Genomic DNA, 15,678 nt, shown 5'->3' with positions numbered 1-15,678 from the left:
CGCAACTCAGCTAAACCGAGCACCCCAGGGCGTGAAGAGACCCAAAACGGCAACTGGCACGGACAGGTATACGCCATCACGCAAAGTAAGCGCCCGAACGCCTGTAAATGCTAAAAGATGTTGCTGTGTACGTGATCAACGTTGACCATTCATCGTTGTGGCGCATGTCTTATTGGTAGAATCAGAATTACCAAATCAGTCCACACACCGCCTCATCACATCCGCCACACCTCGCCTCGAACGATACCCCCTCCTCCTTGTGATGGAGACGACGAATATGAATATTTACCTATGCTCCATCCCCTCTATCTTGAAAACAATGATTGGTGCAACTAGAATATAAATTGCTTTCTATGTACGCACTCGGCAGATAGCATGTGTCTATCGAGTGGCAGACGCATCCCAGCTCACAGCTAGCTGAGACGACAATGCACTGCTCGTTCCTCATAACTAAATCTCGTCTTTACAGTCACAATATGCATACCTAATGCTCTAATCACTTGACATGGGCCATTGGACCAAATCCAAGAGCTCAACTTTGGAGGGCACCCGTTTTTGTATGTTTGTTTATTGCCACTTATGCATATGCCCTTAAACCGTGTCCATCTGGTGGAGATCCATGATCACGACACCTGTTTTAGGGGAATCATCAACGCCCAAAAAGCAAATCCTAGCATATGTACTTCTTCTGTAGAGGCCCAAATGCCCATCAAGCTTTTCGAGGGCTCATCTCTATCCACAAAACCACCAATCTTATCTATCCGAGATGAGTCTATACCAGACCACGAGAGCGGAAGAGACGAGGGGTTCGAAGAAATCCAGACGACAATAGAACCAAGGAATGCCGCGAAGGCAAAACACAGGGCTCGTGATCAGGCGGCAGTCATCATGAGAAGAGAGCACTGTTTAGTCCTCATCCATCTTGTCGTCGTCCTTCTCGCCCTCGCCCTCGAAGTCGTCATCATCATCCTCGTCCTCCTCGTTGGTGGGGACGTTCTCGGCAGCCTTGGCCCAGTCGATGACCTTGCCTCGGGTGCGGCGGCCGCCCTCGACGATGTTGCTCAGGTCGATCTCGTCCATGTTGTCATCATCTTCCTCGCCAGCATCTGTGACGCGTAGAAATGTTAGTGGATTGGCTCTCGTGAACGGTGTTGCAATATATCGCGTTGTGTGCGTGTGTGCTTACCCTCGCCAGCCTGTTGCAGAGTGAAAGTAGTTAGTATAAGTGATGTAACGCATATTGGATTTTGGGGGAGCGGGGCAAATTAACTAACCTCTTCGTCCTCGTCGCTGTCCTCGTCCATGGACTGCTCAACGGGCTCCTCAGCATTGGCGGCCTTGCCCTTGCCCTTCTCGACCTGGGCCTGGGCAGCCTGGTTGGCCTGCTCGGGGACGGTTGCGCCGTTGGAGCTCGACATGGTGGATGAGATATGTGGGTGAGGAGAAGTGAATTTGGTATGTTGTTGTTTACAAGTAAGTAGAAGGGACTTTGGCGCGGGGGGAGTCGCAAAAGTCGCAAAGGTGGGAAGAAGACGGTGAGAGTTTTTGGGAAGGGAGGGAAGAAATGGTAGAGGAGAGTTGCAAATGCAGTTGCAGATGCAGGTTCAAGGTGCAGGTTGCGAAGCAGGCGACTCGACTGGCCCAAATCAAATGGAGCTGCCACTGCAGGTGTTTACTAGCGCCAATCGATAAACACACCTAGAGCTTCATTTTCGCCAGTCAGTTACTAGATGGTTGCTAACAGCCAAGTGCTAGGTAACGCTGGCAAAGTGGGCTGAAGGTGGGGCGGCACGTGGAGATAGGCCAGCAGAGGGAAGGTACCCAGCCCAGTACAGGCGATAGTGAATCTCTCGTGTTGTCCTTGAAGTGAACACTTATTAAAAGAACAATGAGCAACCATGTCCTCATCCTTATTAATTACTTGTCATATTCCATTGTTGGTTAGTGCAATGCACTGTTTGATTGTGGGTGAGTCTGGGTGAGCGTTTAGACAGCTTGCTGATGCTGCGGGGGGCCATCCAACAAGCAGTCATGTTGGGTGAATCAAATATGCCAAAGTGTTGGATAGCTTGCATCAAACAAAGACTGCATGGGAAGGGAGAATGCAGACAAAGCCGTCATGTTTTGTTACATTGCTGTAACTGTAATAAGGTGTATTCATAATGTTTGTTGTTGCTTTCAGCCAACATGTCGCCCCAGAGAGCCAGTAACATGGCATCTCATGCTTCAGCTTTGTAACCATCACCGGTTGAAGCCTCACCATCGGCCATGAACAACCTATGTGCCGTGCCATGGCCGTACTCATGCACAACGACCATAATCTGCGAGCTAATTCCCAAGTACCACCCGCTGGGTTTGAAGGCGCGTACTCTCTATGCCCAGCTAAATCACTTGTATAACACAGTTTATGTGTTTTCCGATATCAGCTTGGTAGGTCTATCTGGCCCATCGGGCAACCTGCGTCTTCTTGGTGATATCTCTCCCTTTCCCCTTAGACGACTCACTTTCCATCTCCACCACCACCGGTCAATGTAAGCATGAGAACGATACCAATTATCCACCAGTACCTGTAGGAGTATCAGCAACTGTATACCAAGAAAGAAAAAAAAAGGTTGGAGTGACGGTGGCGTAACCGTAGCAGGGGTGAAAATAATGGCAATGATACGTACTTCTGCAACAACGTCTTCTCGGGCTCCTCCGCGACCTTCCGGCCCTCGGGCGACAGCACCACAGGTTTGTTGAGCTCGACCTGGCTCCCCGGCTCCGCAGTGCGCAGCACGACCTGGGGCCCGAAGTCGCGCGTCTGCCCGGCGTCGATGCGCACGCCCTTGAGCACGACCCCGACCACATCCCCACTCCCCGTCAGGCCCGACGAGTCGACCGTCACGACAAAGTGCGGCGCGAACCCCTTGTCGAAGTTGGCCGTCGACGCCAGGCTCGTGGACGAGGCCCACGCCTTGGCCGCGGGGTCCCAGGCGCCGACCCGCACGTGCCGCGGCACCTCTGTACTTTGTTTTGCGGTCTCGTCGTCGTCTTCGCTTTCGGGCGACAGGAGATCGGACGGGTACTCGAAGGACGTCACCTTAGCCGCCGAGGCCGGGTCGGCGCCGGCGAGCAGCGCGGCGTCGTAGACCACCTCGCCCAGCAGCACCGGGGCCGGCGGCGACACGGTGACGGGCTGTATGTAGATGGGGACGGCGCGCTCAGCGGCGGCGGCCAGGCCAGTCAGGGTGGCCAGGCCGGAGAAGAAGAGGGTAGTAGACGTCCTCATTTTCGTTTCGGGCGTCGGTGTCTGTGTGTTGGGTATTACGTGATGTCGCTTCCGTTTCGCTTCGTCGCCTGTCGCAAAGTCAAGCAATTGCGCCGTGGTAAAGCCGCAATGAAAACGAAGAAAAGAAAGAGACCTCGCGGTAGCCGAAGCAAATCCAGTACGCTTTGGCGGGTTGCGTAGGAGGATGCGACGTTCAAATGAGTGGTGGCTTAGATATTATTATCAATTGTAGTTGCGGCTATTGCACAATTGGGACGAATGGGGGATCGATCTTAGCGGCGGTACGGCCAAGAACGAACACCAAGACACAAGGCTCGAGCTTCTGCAGGCCCCAAAACCGCCTCTGCGCGTAGGGCTGCCCAGAGATCTCCAGGGACCCGACGAAAATCGGTTGAACGATTACCAACGACTCGCACTCATGTAGTTATACTTTAATAGCTTGCAATCTCTTGGTTTCCGTTCTTACTTATGTACATAGTCCTGGTGAATAGTATGACGTTGATTTTGAGGTGATGGCATTTTCGTATTCTCATGCTCCCCCTAGGTGCTCTCGACTCATGGGATCTCGATACAACGTCAAGAAACCCTTACTTCGTTTCACTACCTACCATGCAGCCAAGCTTAAAAATGGCTTTAAATCCCAACCATGGCCGTAGAGTGTTTGTTTCTCCATCGTCAACATGTCGGTTGTGCAATATGAGTATATCTGCTCTCTTCCGTACCGAGAGCCCTATTCACCGTGCCCGTCCCTATTTCGCCGTATAACTCCAGAAACCCATTCCTGCCGCATTTCCCTCGTGTAGGCTTGAGTCTCTCTGTTTATGGTCATGACGGCACTGCGACGTCCTCGCCGCTGCCGTCTTGATCGGAGATCTCGTCGCTATCTTCATCAACTACATCTGACTCGTCCTCGCCGTATCCGTCCGCCCCTGGAATTGCATCTCCTTCCAGGGCGTATCCTCCGCAGCGCTCAACCAAGCCCTTGTAGTACGCGACCAAGACTTCCGGGTTGGGGACAATCTTCCAGTCCACTCGATACAGGAATTCGAGCTCTAATAACTTCAACTCTTGTACCTTGACTCCACCGACCTTGGCATAAAACGTATTGTTCCAAAACGAATCCGACAGGCCCTTGCCTGCTACTGTGGCGGCGGTGATTAGGAATCGATGCACGGTAAGTGTATTTATGGTGAAATCTGGGTATAATGCGCATAGGCGGTCAATGTAGTAGACCATGGAAAGAAGCAGAGGGGGTGAGAGCGTGGCGTGTTTCGCAAGTCGATGTAGGTAATCTAAGACCGAGATCCCTGGAGCAGTCCTACAGAGCGAAATTAGCAAGGACCCCAGGGAAGGGAGTGGGCGGTGAACTGTTACTCACCTCGAATGGAACCTGGTCAGATGGCTATTTTTCATAGCTATCGAGTCGTTGGTCTCGATCAGCTCACTGAGCATATTCGAGATCAGGACTACCATGTCCTCCACATCGCATAACTCATATCTCAGAGGTAGCACTTTGGGAGGGCCCTCGGAGGGCCTTGACCGCTTGGGCGAGTTACGGCTCGACGTAACGACAGATGATGCGCTCGTGGAGCCGGTGACACTAGTAGATACTTGGGTGAGGTCTTGCGAATTCCTCCTCTTGGCCGGCGACAGAGGGTTATTTGCTGCCGCACTTGCCTGCTTGACCTCCTCGGCCCTTCTAATAGGTTCGATATTCGGCTCGGGCGGCGCTTCGGGAATCGCAGATTGGGGATTCACAACGGCTGTCGTCGTCTGGGCTGTTGTTTGCGCCGCGCCTGATCCGGACGCAGCTGCATCGCCCGAGGCCTGGCGCCTGGCGCCCTGGAGCATCACCGTGGGGTCAAAGGGCTCCATGGGTGAGTATTGTGTCGCTGCGTCGACTCCAACATATTGTTTCGGACGGGTCTGCGACGTCGACTTGTTTGGGCCAACTAAGGAGCCCGATGGCGAGTGCAATATGGTATGTTTCGACTGCCGCCGCGGCAGAGCGGCCGTAACCCTTGGCGAATGATGGGGCGAGCGGGTAGGTGCATAGTGGAAAGCACGAGGAGATGCGCTCGTGGGTTGTGGTGCAATGGGAGACGAAGTCAACATGGTCCCCGAAGCATCCTGCTACTGATTTGGTTGCGCTGCGATTGCGACTCTTGCTGCTTCTTCGCTGCCTTCGCTGCGTCTATTCGCTGCCCCTCCTCTTGGTATGTTGGTGCGACAAGAAACGACAAACGCCTTGGTGGTGTGGAAAAAAAGACGGGCCAATGTCGAGGAGAAAAGGTCCGTGAGGGCCGTGGCGGCACTGGTATACAACGCCTTCTGGCTTGGATATACGATCAATGGGAAAAACCTGGTTCGTTGGAAACGCACGAGGCAGGCCCAGATCCTATTGCTCCAGACAGCCCAATCACCACCTGTCTCCGTTTAAAGTCGTGGGAAGGCGAACCCTATCGATCGGAAGTTGCTGCGAGTTTAGGTGCCAACCCGACCGAGTTTTCGTCGTACCTCGAAACCCGATGGCAACTCGTTGATTCCAGCAGCAGCGTTTCTTGGCGGGGGATACGATGGGGATTGCGATGAATAATCGTGGAAAGGTATGCCGGTTACGTTTTGAGTAGTGGCAGTGACAAACAAAGCCCAGTTCCAGTCCGGTCCGTTGCACAAAATCACGTACGAGATCAATATAATTCAAAGAGGAATCTGGTAAGCAGTGATGCAAGCGCAATGGGTGTGTGTTACTTAAGTAATAAGTAAGACAAAACGAATGCCTCGGGTCTTGGCCGTTCAAGGTTGTCTGTCCCTCACTCTCCGTGCAAATGTCTCCTATAGTACCACCCGTAGCCCGCTGTTCTGGTATGGTGTGGGAGGCCGAGTTGCAAGTCCTGCTGGTGGTGCAAGGTTGCCCCGCTGGCCGGCGAAGATTTTGTGGGCAATGGTTGCTCAGTAGTGGCTACTAGGTAATCCCCAGGCGCCAGTCAAGTAGTGAGGAATTGAGCGAGTCCAGCCCCAAGGAACGACGGAAGCCTGGGAGAGACGGAGAAAAAAAAATTGCTCGGTGGCCTGACCCCAATCCCGATGATGGATGGATCATGGGGTGTCGACATTCGTTTTGGGCTACCGAACGTTGAAAATTACACACTGGCTGGCCTTGCAGAGGCGGTACAGATAGCAAAGATCGGTGAACACACACGAGGGTGACAGTGACAGGTGCCTGGTCCTGATGTGCGCATTACGTACAGGTCAATGCTATCCGGTCAACTTCCAGTATCAGAATCAAGCTGTGTCCTGCTCTTTGACATTTTTCTTCTTGTTCCTTGGTTTGAGATCTCCGTTACTCTAATCGCCGCTAACTTACCAAGAGCAGTACTTCTTTACTGAATTGTACAGTAGCTTACTACCTACTACGTACATCTCACCCACCAAGGCTCCTGTTGATCACGTCGACTCTAGTCCCCGGTAGCGGCGACTATCGCCGCCATCTTGATCAGTTAACCGTCCACTGCGAGCCCCGGTTGTTTAGAGTTCCGGCTAGCTTGCTGCTGTTGGATGCCACATTGTTGAAAGTGGCATCCTCGTTCGCCATCCATGGCCGTTTGCTTGACCGAGCTCTCAAAGGGGCTAAGCCGGGTCTAAGATGACAAGCAGATGGTACATAGCAGTAATTAGTATTCAACTCGACTGACACCACCCACCACCCACCACCTGGGCCTGCAGTCCATTTCAGGCACTTCTATAGGCACGCAGCGTTGTGGGACCTGGGATTGATATTCCCAGGAACACGATGCTGCCCAAAGACACAGGGGCTCTCGCTCGGCCACGAGTGCCAACACTGGGCTTCTGTTGGCTGGAGTCGCCGCAAACGTGCTGTCCACGACTCGCGCAACATCGGGGCTTTTCCCGCCTCTCAACAGCTACGGTAAGACGTAGGCAGTAAGTATGTATGTAGTAAGTATGGATAATTATCGAATCCCATCTACGTAACGCATACAGTACCTTGAGACTCTCCGACTCCCATCGTTCTCGTGAGTGCAAGAACGGATTGCCTCCTCCTCCTCCACATCCGCCCTTGGCAAGCACACCCGCAATTCGTCCCGGAGCACGCCTTTTCTCGACAGCCCAACATTAGTGGATCGCGGCGGTGATTGCCCGCCAATTCCTCGCGGGGTCCCACGATAAGCGGCGTGGCTCTACCGGAATAGGTGCGGTCACTTGATACTGAACTGGGTTGTCTGCAAGTCATCGCAGCTGTCATGATCTCGTCATCATTATTGATTGCACACAGCGGCTCCATGGGGAACACCTCCAACCCAGAGAGCACGTGTCGGCTTAAATTCTTGGTTGCCACATCCGTATCCTATGGTAGCCGAACGAACCTCAAATTACTACAAAGCCAGCCGGCATACTCTGATATCGGGTTTCTCATCAATCAGTTTCTTCTAACAGTATACCCAGCTTTGCAATAGGTGATAGCGAGATAGCTCGTAACACAAAGATATGATGCAGACCAAGCATACTTATTCTTGAAAAACTCAAGTTCATTTTGATAAGATATACACAGAAGTAGAATCCTGTTCTTGGTATTATGCAACTACTGTGGATGCTTCATTTGCCATACTGCAGTCTTGGCCCGCTCTCGCACGTCGAGCTCCTCGTCGTTCTGCCCGAGGCTTTCTAACTTGTTAAGGAAGCCCAGCTTCTTGAGCTCAAACGCACGTTGTGAGCAGGCCGGTGCATCACTATCATCGTCTCTCCAGGTCAGGTTATTAATCAGATGGCAGAGTGCAACCCTAACCTCTCGCTCCTGGCTATTGGTCAACCCTGCCAAAAGCTTCAACAATTCCTTCTGCGAAATAACGAGCTGGCGATGACGCGGTATGCTGGCTGCCAGATGAACCAGGATGTAAACGACAGCCTCGATAATCTTGGCCTGGGGATAGAGAACCCGCGCCTCGCCCGTAGCCCCACGCCGGCCGAAGGGGTTCAATGTCTTTGTTTTCAGTTTTGTGGACAGTATCTCGAAGAAACGGTCCTGTCCAAGTGTGTTGAAGAGATGGTCAATCATTTCCGTCGTGTCGTTGGCCGAATCCGCGCCGTTAAGATGAGGTTCGCCAATTAGATTTCGGATGAAGCCAAGTCCTTTCTCCTGAATCTCAAGATCGTCCTTTCTCGCTTTCCGCACGGGATTCAGCTCTAGCTCCCGCAGTGCACGTAGTCGTGCATCCGCCAAGCGAAGTATGCGGCTCTCGAGTGCGGCCTGGTCGTCCAGGGGCTTGTATGACGACTCGCGATTCTGATCGTCGATGTCCATATCGTCTTCCTCATCACTAGTATAGGAACCATCACCCCTCGCTCTGGTAGAGGACAAAGCCGCATCTTCCATATCATCACAGATAATCTGAATCAGCCACCCCGGCTGCAATTCTTCTAAGCAGTTTTTCTTCAACTCTATGCTGCTGGCATGCACAAGGTGATTAAGAGCCCATATTGCGTTTAATCGCAAAGCAGCGTTTTGGGATTTGGCATGTTTGCAGAGGGTCTTGACATGTCCTGCAAGGATGAATGACTATGAGAGCCAGATGTTAGTGCAATACGGATCAAATGAGAGGCCAAAGCTTACCTCCTTCATGGGGCTGAAGTCCGTCACCATGTTGCATACCACTGCCGTGGCTGCGACCTGAACTTCCACCTCGTGATGCAGAAGAAGCTTCTCTATGGTCTTTTCCACAGCGTTATCCATCAGTGACGTACGCAATATGCTCACCGAGCGGGCTAGCATTCGCGTTGCATAGCACGCCGCAACAATTACTGAAGTCGGGTTCTCTCCCAGTTCCGTTTTCGCCCGGTCATCTTGCCCTCCCGCACCATTGCCATTCGATTGTTCCTTTGACTGCCTCGGTCGGACTGGGAATTGATAGAGCGACTCTTTAATATACGGGATCAGATCTTGGTCCACGATCGCTTTGCGAAACTCTTCTCTGGAAGCCCCGAGTGCGCCAAGAGCCTTCAACGAGCTTTCCCTCAGCCGGCTTCGATGCACAAGTTGCGGATGCTGTCCAGGCTGGCCTAATTGGCAAGTTGGGTGTTCGCCCATCGATGCCGGTGTAGGATCTGGATCCGGTGACCAGAGTTCGGTCTGAACGGACGGAGGTTCAGCATCATATGTGCCCTTCAAAAGTTTACATATCGACTTAACAGCTCCTGAATCAAAAGTGGCCTTTTGCAGGTTATCACTATCAGTTATCAGACGTGTCAGTATACTGGGAACACGTTCGATGACTGCCCAGGTGGACTGGGTTCTCGAGTCTAGAGACGACGTGTCTAAATCATATACGTTTCGATCAGCTGCGCCGAGTATCTGCAGCAGCTTAGGTACAACCGAAAGACCGAGCGTGGTCTCTCGTGGTCTATAGGTGAAGCCACATTTGAAGAGAGACGCCAAGACAGAGGCTGCAGCCAGTGCGTCAAGGCTGTAATATGACCGTACCAGCCCGATAAGCCAGGGGACCAAAGGGCTTTCTGGGTTTTCTGAGTCGTCTCGGGTGGACTCGGGGATGGTCCACGGGGGAGAGTCCGTACCTGGCCTGGACGAATGTGATGAGAGACCCCGTAGTTGGATTGGTGTATATGGCAATAGCAAGTCCATTGGCTCGTGGTCTTTGTGTTTCGTGGGCCTCAACCCAGCCAGCTTATCTGGGGTGTCTGCATGAATCTTCCAGTAGGTGTCCCAGTCGCTATCAGTATTGGGGAAAACCGCCAGGATGGACGGTGAGTACAAAAGTCGACACGTTCTATAAGGCGAGTCTGTAATGATAGCAGCGATAGAACCAAGTATATCTGATAGCTCCACGCCTGGTCTGGCGGGCGCTGGAAAGCAACTTGAAAGCCCGTTCGATTGACTAATCTCTTCAGCGCGTGGTATGACTTGCCCTTCAGCAACTGCAAAGCTTGCTAGTTGCGTAGCAAGGGCATCGAGGACACCACTGTGGACAAGTGCAAACTGGTGGCGCTCTTCTCGGCAAAGACCGATAATGAGGCTGGCCACAGCAGATACTTGTGCTGATACATCACTCTTCAGGATGGAGGCAAATGATTCCAAGTGATCGTTCGCAAATATGATATTTGCCAGAAAGCTCGAGTCGAGTGAAGGTTGAGAGTTGCGACTCGCTTGGTCGGTCGGTGGGATGGGCGCAAAGGCGGCGGCTTCGGTGACACTGCGCAATATCCTCAGCGCCGTCAAGACAATCTGAGGCCGCGGGCTTTGCAGGCACGAGCGGGCCAGCACAGCCTCGATAGCGCCCGAGGCGTGCAGAGGCGACAGGAATTGGTATCCGGCGTTAGCAAAACTTGCGAGGAGTTGCATGGCGTGGAGTTGTACTGCTTCGGTATCGTCAAGATGCGCGCCCTCTGCCTGCTGCTGTATATCATTCCCGTTCAATTCTGGAGCGGCGACCGACTGCCTGACCAGACTGACAAGCGGCGGTAGTATGCCTGACCGTATCCACTGTTGTTTCTTGTTGATATGGCCGATAATGTCATGCTTCAAAGCTCGTAGGGCTGCAAGCTGGTCGGCCAGGGTTCCGGTGCTGAGCAGCGCTATATCGACGGCCATGATGCTGCACTGGATGGAAATGGGTCGGTCGGTCGAGGGCTACTGTACGATAGATGATGTTACTGAGGTATCAATACATGTAGAGCATGGAGGGTTGCTTTTGGGAAGATCTGACAATTTCAATGCTGGGCAGCTGGTGCCATGAAATCCCAACAGAAATGACGTTCGATTAGAAGGCGCGATGCGCATCACCAGCAACCCAGGCAAAAAGTCCGGGGCAACAGTGGCTTCTAGCTCCGCTTAGCGGGGAGTCTGGTCACCAGGGTAATGCACTACACATACCCGGACTACCAGGGGTGACGGCTAGTAGTAGACTAACATTGGCCAAATCAACGTTTACTTGTCTTGCAGCAGAAACATTGATGCAGCCAGCTTTGAGAATACATGGACTGGCAAGGAAAAGGTAGCTGGCAACAAAACGATGTATGATAATATAGCTAAGTTCGATGTAATAATGGCAATGTTTATTAGCTCTTCCAGAGCAGTATACAACATGTAGATAAGGCGGATTGACAGATCATAGGCGATCCGTCACCATACATGCATGCTCGGCACATGCCTTCTTGTGGTCTGCTTACATCGATGTGCAGCGTGTTGGACTCGACACTCCTCCCAATGAGAATGGCTGCATGCAACAAAGTGTACCTATACCACATCTTAGATAGACAGAGCAAAGAATCCTCCCCAAGTTTGCCAATTGTGATGCATCTCGACCCATCTAGAAAGCTTGATTCCTCTCACAATTCTTTGCCGGATACCTTGGCTTTCGGCGCAGCGCGAGGCAAGCCGACCCCGAGAACAAAGCATATCTTGGCCAGCAGAGGCAGTGCCGTTGAGACCACAGTGAATGCGTTGGCGGCGTCCCATCGCAGCGGGTTGCAGAACCACGCGACGCCCATCGACTGCACCAGGCTGGCGGTGTAGCCCAGGTCACTGAGTATGGCCGCGCCCAGTATGTGCTTCCACACGTGGACGTCTTGGTAGATGCGGAGGGTGACGACGTCATGGAAGGCGAACATAAGCCATGCGCCGCACATCTGCGAGACGAGCGGGTACATGGCCGTGGTGTAGGGCACCGAGGGGAGGCTCAGCTGGAGCAAGTCTCGGGGCGCCACAACGGCCTGCACGGCGCCGAGGGTCGCCATAAGCGGCTCGGCATAGTTGAATATAAGGCGGTAAGTCAGGGGTATAGGCGACATGATTCTTGTGGCCCTGACTTCTATAAATGAAATTGTAGCTTAGGTCCTCAGAGATCCTTTTCTTGGATGGTTTAGTCGAATAGTTGAGTGGTTTTTATCAGAAAGAGTCGCCTATCCCAAAGGACAGAGAGTTTCGACTGTCGGACCCTCAGTACCTGGACCTAGCACCTTACTAGCAATCGCCCACGACTCCTAGTCTGTAGTTACCTGCTAAAGCCACTGACGCATGGCAGAGGAGATGTTCAGACACGGATATAGCCGGTGTGCTGATACATACTACAAATTGGATTTTGAGTGCAACAGTCAACAATTCGATCAGCACAGTGGCTTCGGATGCCACGGGCAAGGCCCAGTACAAGGCCGAACCTTCTGAGCGACAGTTGATCCTTGAAACCCAAGGTAGCTCCAATTGGGCAAACATCGGTTTTTGGGCTGGTTGCACTGCCGGCCGATATGTGAGCAGCATTCTCAAAGAGGTATTCCATGATCAACAAGTTGCAGTTGTTTTGGCTTGCCATACATACGCCACCACATATGTCAGCGGTCACCTCCACCGAGCCAGCATCAGGACGTCAAGTCCGTCCCTGTACCCGTGTTGCTTAGCTTCCACCCAGCAAGCAGCCAAAGGTGAATTGAATCAATTCACCGTGCGACGTATTGCCTCTTCTAAGTATCTGGTATATCTCTACCTGTCTTTGCAACCTGCTTCATGTCGTACGACGGCAAAAAACATTCGCGTCGTGAGTAATCGTCTGGTCTCCTCACCACATGGCATGATTCACTCGATAGGCAAGGCCAAGCGGAAAGGCGTGCCCAATTGTCAAGGTTGACTAATGCATTGTGACTGCGACCATTATAAATTGGCTTGCATACGTGATGAGCTAATGAGCTTAGCAGAACTACCGGGCGTGCATTGCAAGGTTGCAGCCCTATTTCGCTTCCCGGGTATCCCGCGCCGTGTCCAATCGACTGCCGTTCAGGGTCTTATTCTTGGGTAGGCCGGGTTTCCAGATTCAACAACCTACGCCCGAGCCTGCCGGTGGGCCATGGAAGGTGCCAGTAGCCCATCACATTTGCATCACGTCAACCGCGTGCAGATGGCGGCTACTCTCCGGTTGCGTGTGTTTGATATCAATGTGTAAGTGAATGTATGAACTGCAGGGGGCCTAGATCGCCATCTCCATTCGACCTACAGTAACCAAAAGTATATGGGACATGCTCATTACCAGCAATATTGCAGCATGCAAGCAAACTCATGGTTAATTCTCTCTCTCTCTTGAGGGAGATCATGCGTTGACGAGATGCCAAAAAGGTTTTGGAGCTAATAGCCAATGCCGTTGAAGCCCGGGCTGGATGTCTTATGACCGACTGGATTTGCCGAGCAGACCCGGCCAAGGTCCGATCGGTGCCCGCAGACGCGATGTTGACCAGTACCTTCCATCTGCATCTGCACGAATGCAATCCTGGTATCCCAACTGGTCCTGTTGCAACGGCCTATCCCGCATAGGGTTGCGATGGGCACCAAAGGCGTCAAAGCACCAGGTGTGTCGCTGCTGGCTGTCGGACCACTCGGGTTTGAGATTCTCCCTCCAAGATGTGCGTATTCGCAAGATCGCCGCTCTTACCGGTGCATTAGTACGAGTCTGGAAGATTGGGAGGCTGCGGTTCTGGTCGATATCCCCTCGAGAGCCGATCCTATATAAAGTAAGCACTTTCTTTCCTCCTCCAAACCTACATCCACACGCTCCATGGTTCAGCCACACAGTTATATCTGCGACACCACCACCAGTCTGATCAGTGATTTTTGGAAACTTATCGCATTGAGTTGAGCCGGTATTTGCTGTAGAGTTCTCTCAGATCACCACACCACTTCTGCTACCCCTATTTCGAACCCCTTATCTATGTCGCCTATTATGGGTCTCATCATCCGCAGCAACCAGGCTCTGGACATCAACCCTCCAGCTGGGAACGAGGCTTTCAGTGTCCATGGTTCGGACTGGCTCTGGGCCGTCACAGCTGTCTATGCCATCCTGTTTATCGCCTTCTATGCTGCCAGCTTCAAGCCCTTCTCGGGCGAGAAGATATTCCATTACATCTTCTCAGTCGCGCTTCTTGTGGGATCCATAACCTACTTTGCCTGGGCCTCTGACCTTGGGTACAGCGTTGTCCCGGTTGTCAACAGCAAGCCCGTGTCAGGCTGGACGCGCCAGATATTCTGGGTGAAGTACGTAAATGTAAGTGTTTTTCCTAGGAAAGAACGCAATGACGAGGACATGGTCACTGACAATTGGGCGCAAGTGGGTCGTGGAATTCCCTGCTATCATCCTCTCTCTCGGTCTTCTCAGCGGCGTCTCGTGGGCTACGATTGTCTACAACATATTCCTGTCTTGGATCTGGTAAGTACCTGCCTGGTCTTGTCTTCTGCCGCCGGGTACGTCTACTGAACGCTGCAACAAAAGGGTCATCTCCTATCTCGTGTCTGCATACACTACCAGTAACTACAAATGGGGCTTCTACGCCTTCGGCACCGTGGCCTGGCTCATGCTGGCCTTCAACACCCTGGGCCACGGCGGCACCTCTGCCAAGCGCGTTGGCCTTGGCCGAGACCACTACGCCCTGTCTGGCTGGGTGAACCTGCTCTGGCTTCTCTACCCCATTGCTTTTGGTCTCTCCGACGGGGGCAACACGATCGGCATCACGCCCAGTGCCATCTTCTTCGGCGTCCTCGACGTGCTGCTGTTGCCAGTCACCTCGGTCGTCGTCCTTGCCCTGAGCCGCAAGTGGGATTATGGCAGGCTGAATCTAGGTAAGAATCGTCAAAGGGCTAAGGCCTACCTGCGCTGAGCTATGGAATACTGACCTCGACATAGCATTTACTCGATATGGCCGGGTCCATGATGCCGGCTCGTTCCCTGAAAAGAACGCCCCGGCCGCTACACCTGCTCCTGGTGTTACTGCGCAGCCAGCTGTCTAGATGATGGGTGGCTCCTCCCGTGAAAACTGAGGAGGGTTCGTACCTCCCCGGAATGGTCGTCTTTGTACGCCCATCAGCGGGATACCACAGGACTTCAGGGACCACAACGCTGTTGCTGAAGCTCGAAGTACCTCGGCATGGTTGGAAAGGCCGGCGGCGTTCCCAAAAGATATCCCGTGTTCTCACTCCTTATTGACTTTATATGATACCCAAACACTCATTGACTCCCACGATACACGATCTTTAACACATTTATACCCCCGTTTATGATTTTTAGTCTATAATAGTAATCATATTAATTACATTCTCTGTCCCCTTCCCTAAACATCGAACAGTTTTGTTTTTCTCGGGTAGGCTTATCACAGTCTTGGGCCAGTCCCGCGATCATTCCAACGCGAGCCTTCACCGGGACATATGACGAGTTCTACACATGTGTTTCTAAGTTGTGGCTCATTGCGCAGTATTCCATTGCATTTTCTTAGCAGTCTGGGTTGTCCGGAAATATGAGTGGGCCATAGTCCGCGAAAGGGGTGACAAAAACATCCGGGCCGGCAGGCATCCAACCCACACGGATCTCGAGCGGATCTGTGTTTCATACCGACGCCAGAGTCAA

The 15,678-nt window shown here is 52.6% G+C and overlaps 6 protein-coding genes across 6 annotated transcripts; 1 reads left to right on the top strand and 5 right to left on the bottom strand.

The window, feature by feature from the left end:
* Positions 1-906: 906 nt before the first annotated feature.
* PG985_009092 (histone chaperone domain CHZ-domain-containing protein) lies at positions 907-1,418 on the bottom strand (the record flags this gene model as incomplete). The annotated part of the gene is made up of 3 exons (XM_066828860.1): positions 907-1,106; positions 1,187-1,196; positions 1,275-1,418. 3 exons carry the CDS (start codon positions 1,416-1,418, stop codon positions 907-909), a joined length of 354 nt encoding a protein of 117 aa, XP_066683772.1.
* Positions 1,419-2,500: 1,082 nt separating this feature from the next.
* On the bottom strand, positions 2,501-3,271 carry PG985_009091 (nuc-1 negative regulatory protein preg protein; the record flags this gene model as incomplete). Its single annotated transcript, XM_066828859.1, has 2 exons — positions 2,501-2,567; positions 2,670-3,271. 2 exons carry the CDS (start codon positions 3,269-3,271, stop codon positions 2,501-2,503), a joined length of 669 nt encoding a protein of 222 aa, XP_066683771.1.
* Positions 3,272-4,096: 825 nt separating this feature from the next.
* Positions 4,097-5,386, bottom strand: PG985_009090 (nuc-1 negative regulatory protein preg; the record flags this gene model as incomplete). The annotated part of the gene is made up of 2 exons (XM_066828858.1): positions 4,097-4,589; positions 4,650-5,386. 2 exons carry the CDS (start codon positions 5,384-5,386, stop codon positions 4,097-4,099), a joined length of 1,230 nt encoding a protein of 409 aa, XP_066683770.1.
* A 2,485-nt stretch (positions 5,387-7,871) lies between these two features.
* Positions 7,872-10,892, bottom strand: PG985_009089 (armadillo repeat protein; the record flags this gene model as incomplete). The annotated part of the gene is made up of 2 exons (XM_066828857.1): positions 7,872-8,846; positions 8,901-10,892. The coding sequence occupies 2 exons, from the start codon at positions 10,890-10,892 to the stop codon at positions 7,872-7,874; spliced, it is 2,967 nt and encodes a 988-aa protein (XP_066683769.1).
* Positions 10,893-11,629: 737 nt separating this feature from the next.
* Positions 11,630-12,091, bottom strand: PG985_009088 (uncharacterized protein; the record flags this gene model as incomplete). Its single annotated transcript, XM_066828856.1, has 1 exon — positions 11,630-12,091. The coding sequence occupies one exon, from the start codon at positions 12,089-12,091 to the stop codon at positions 11,630-11,632; it is 462 nt and encodes a 153-aa protein (XP_066683768.1).
* Positions 12,092-14,004: 1,913 nt separating this feature from the next.
* PG985_009087 (uncharacterized protein) lies at positions 14,005-15,065 on the top strand (the record flags this gene model as incomplete). The annotated part of the gene is made up of 4 exons (XM_066828855.1): positions 14,005-14,325; positions 14,390-14,487; positions 14,551-14,897; positions 14,962-15,065. The coding sequence occupies 4 exons, from the start codon at positions 14,005-14,007 to the stop codon at positions 15,063-15,065; spliced, it is 870 nt and encodes a 289-aa protein (XP_066683767.1).
* Between the last annotated feature and the right edge of the window lie 613 nt (positions 15,066-15,678).

Source organism: Apiospora marii, assembly GCF_038362585.1.
Source record: "Apiospora marii strain CBS 49790 chromosome Unknown utg000005l_segment0_segment0, whole genome shotgun sequence".
NCBI classification, from domain to species: Eukaryota; Fungi; Ascomycota; class Sordariomycetes; order Amphisphaeriales; family Apiosporaceae; genus Apiospora; species Apiospora marii.
This window is presented reverse-complemented; position numbering and strand designations above follow the sequence as displayed.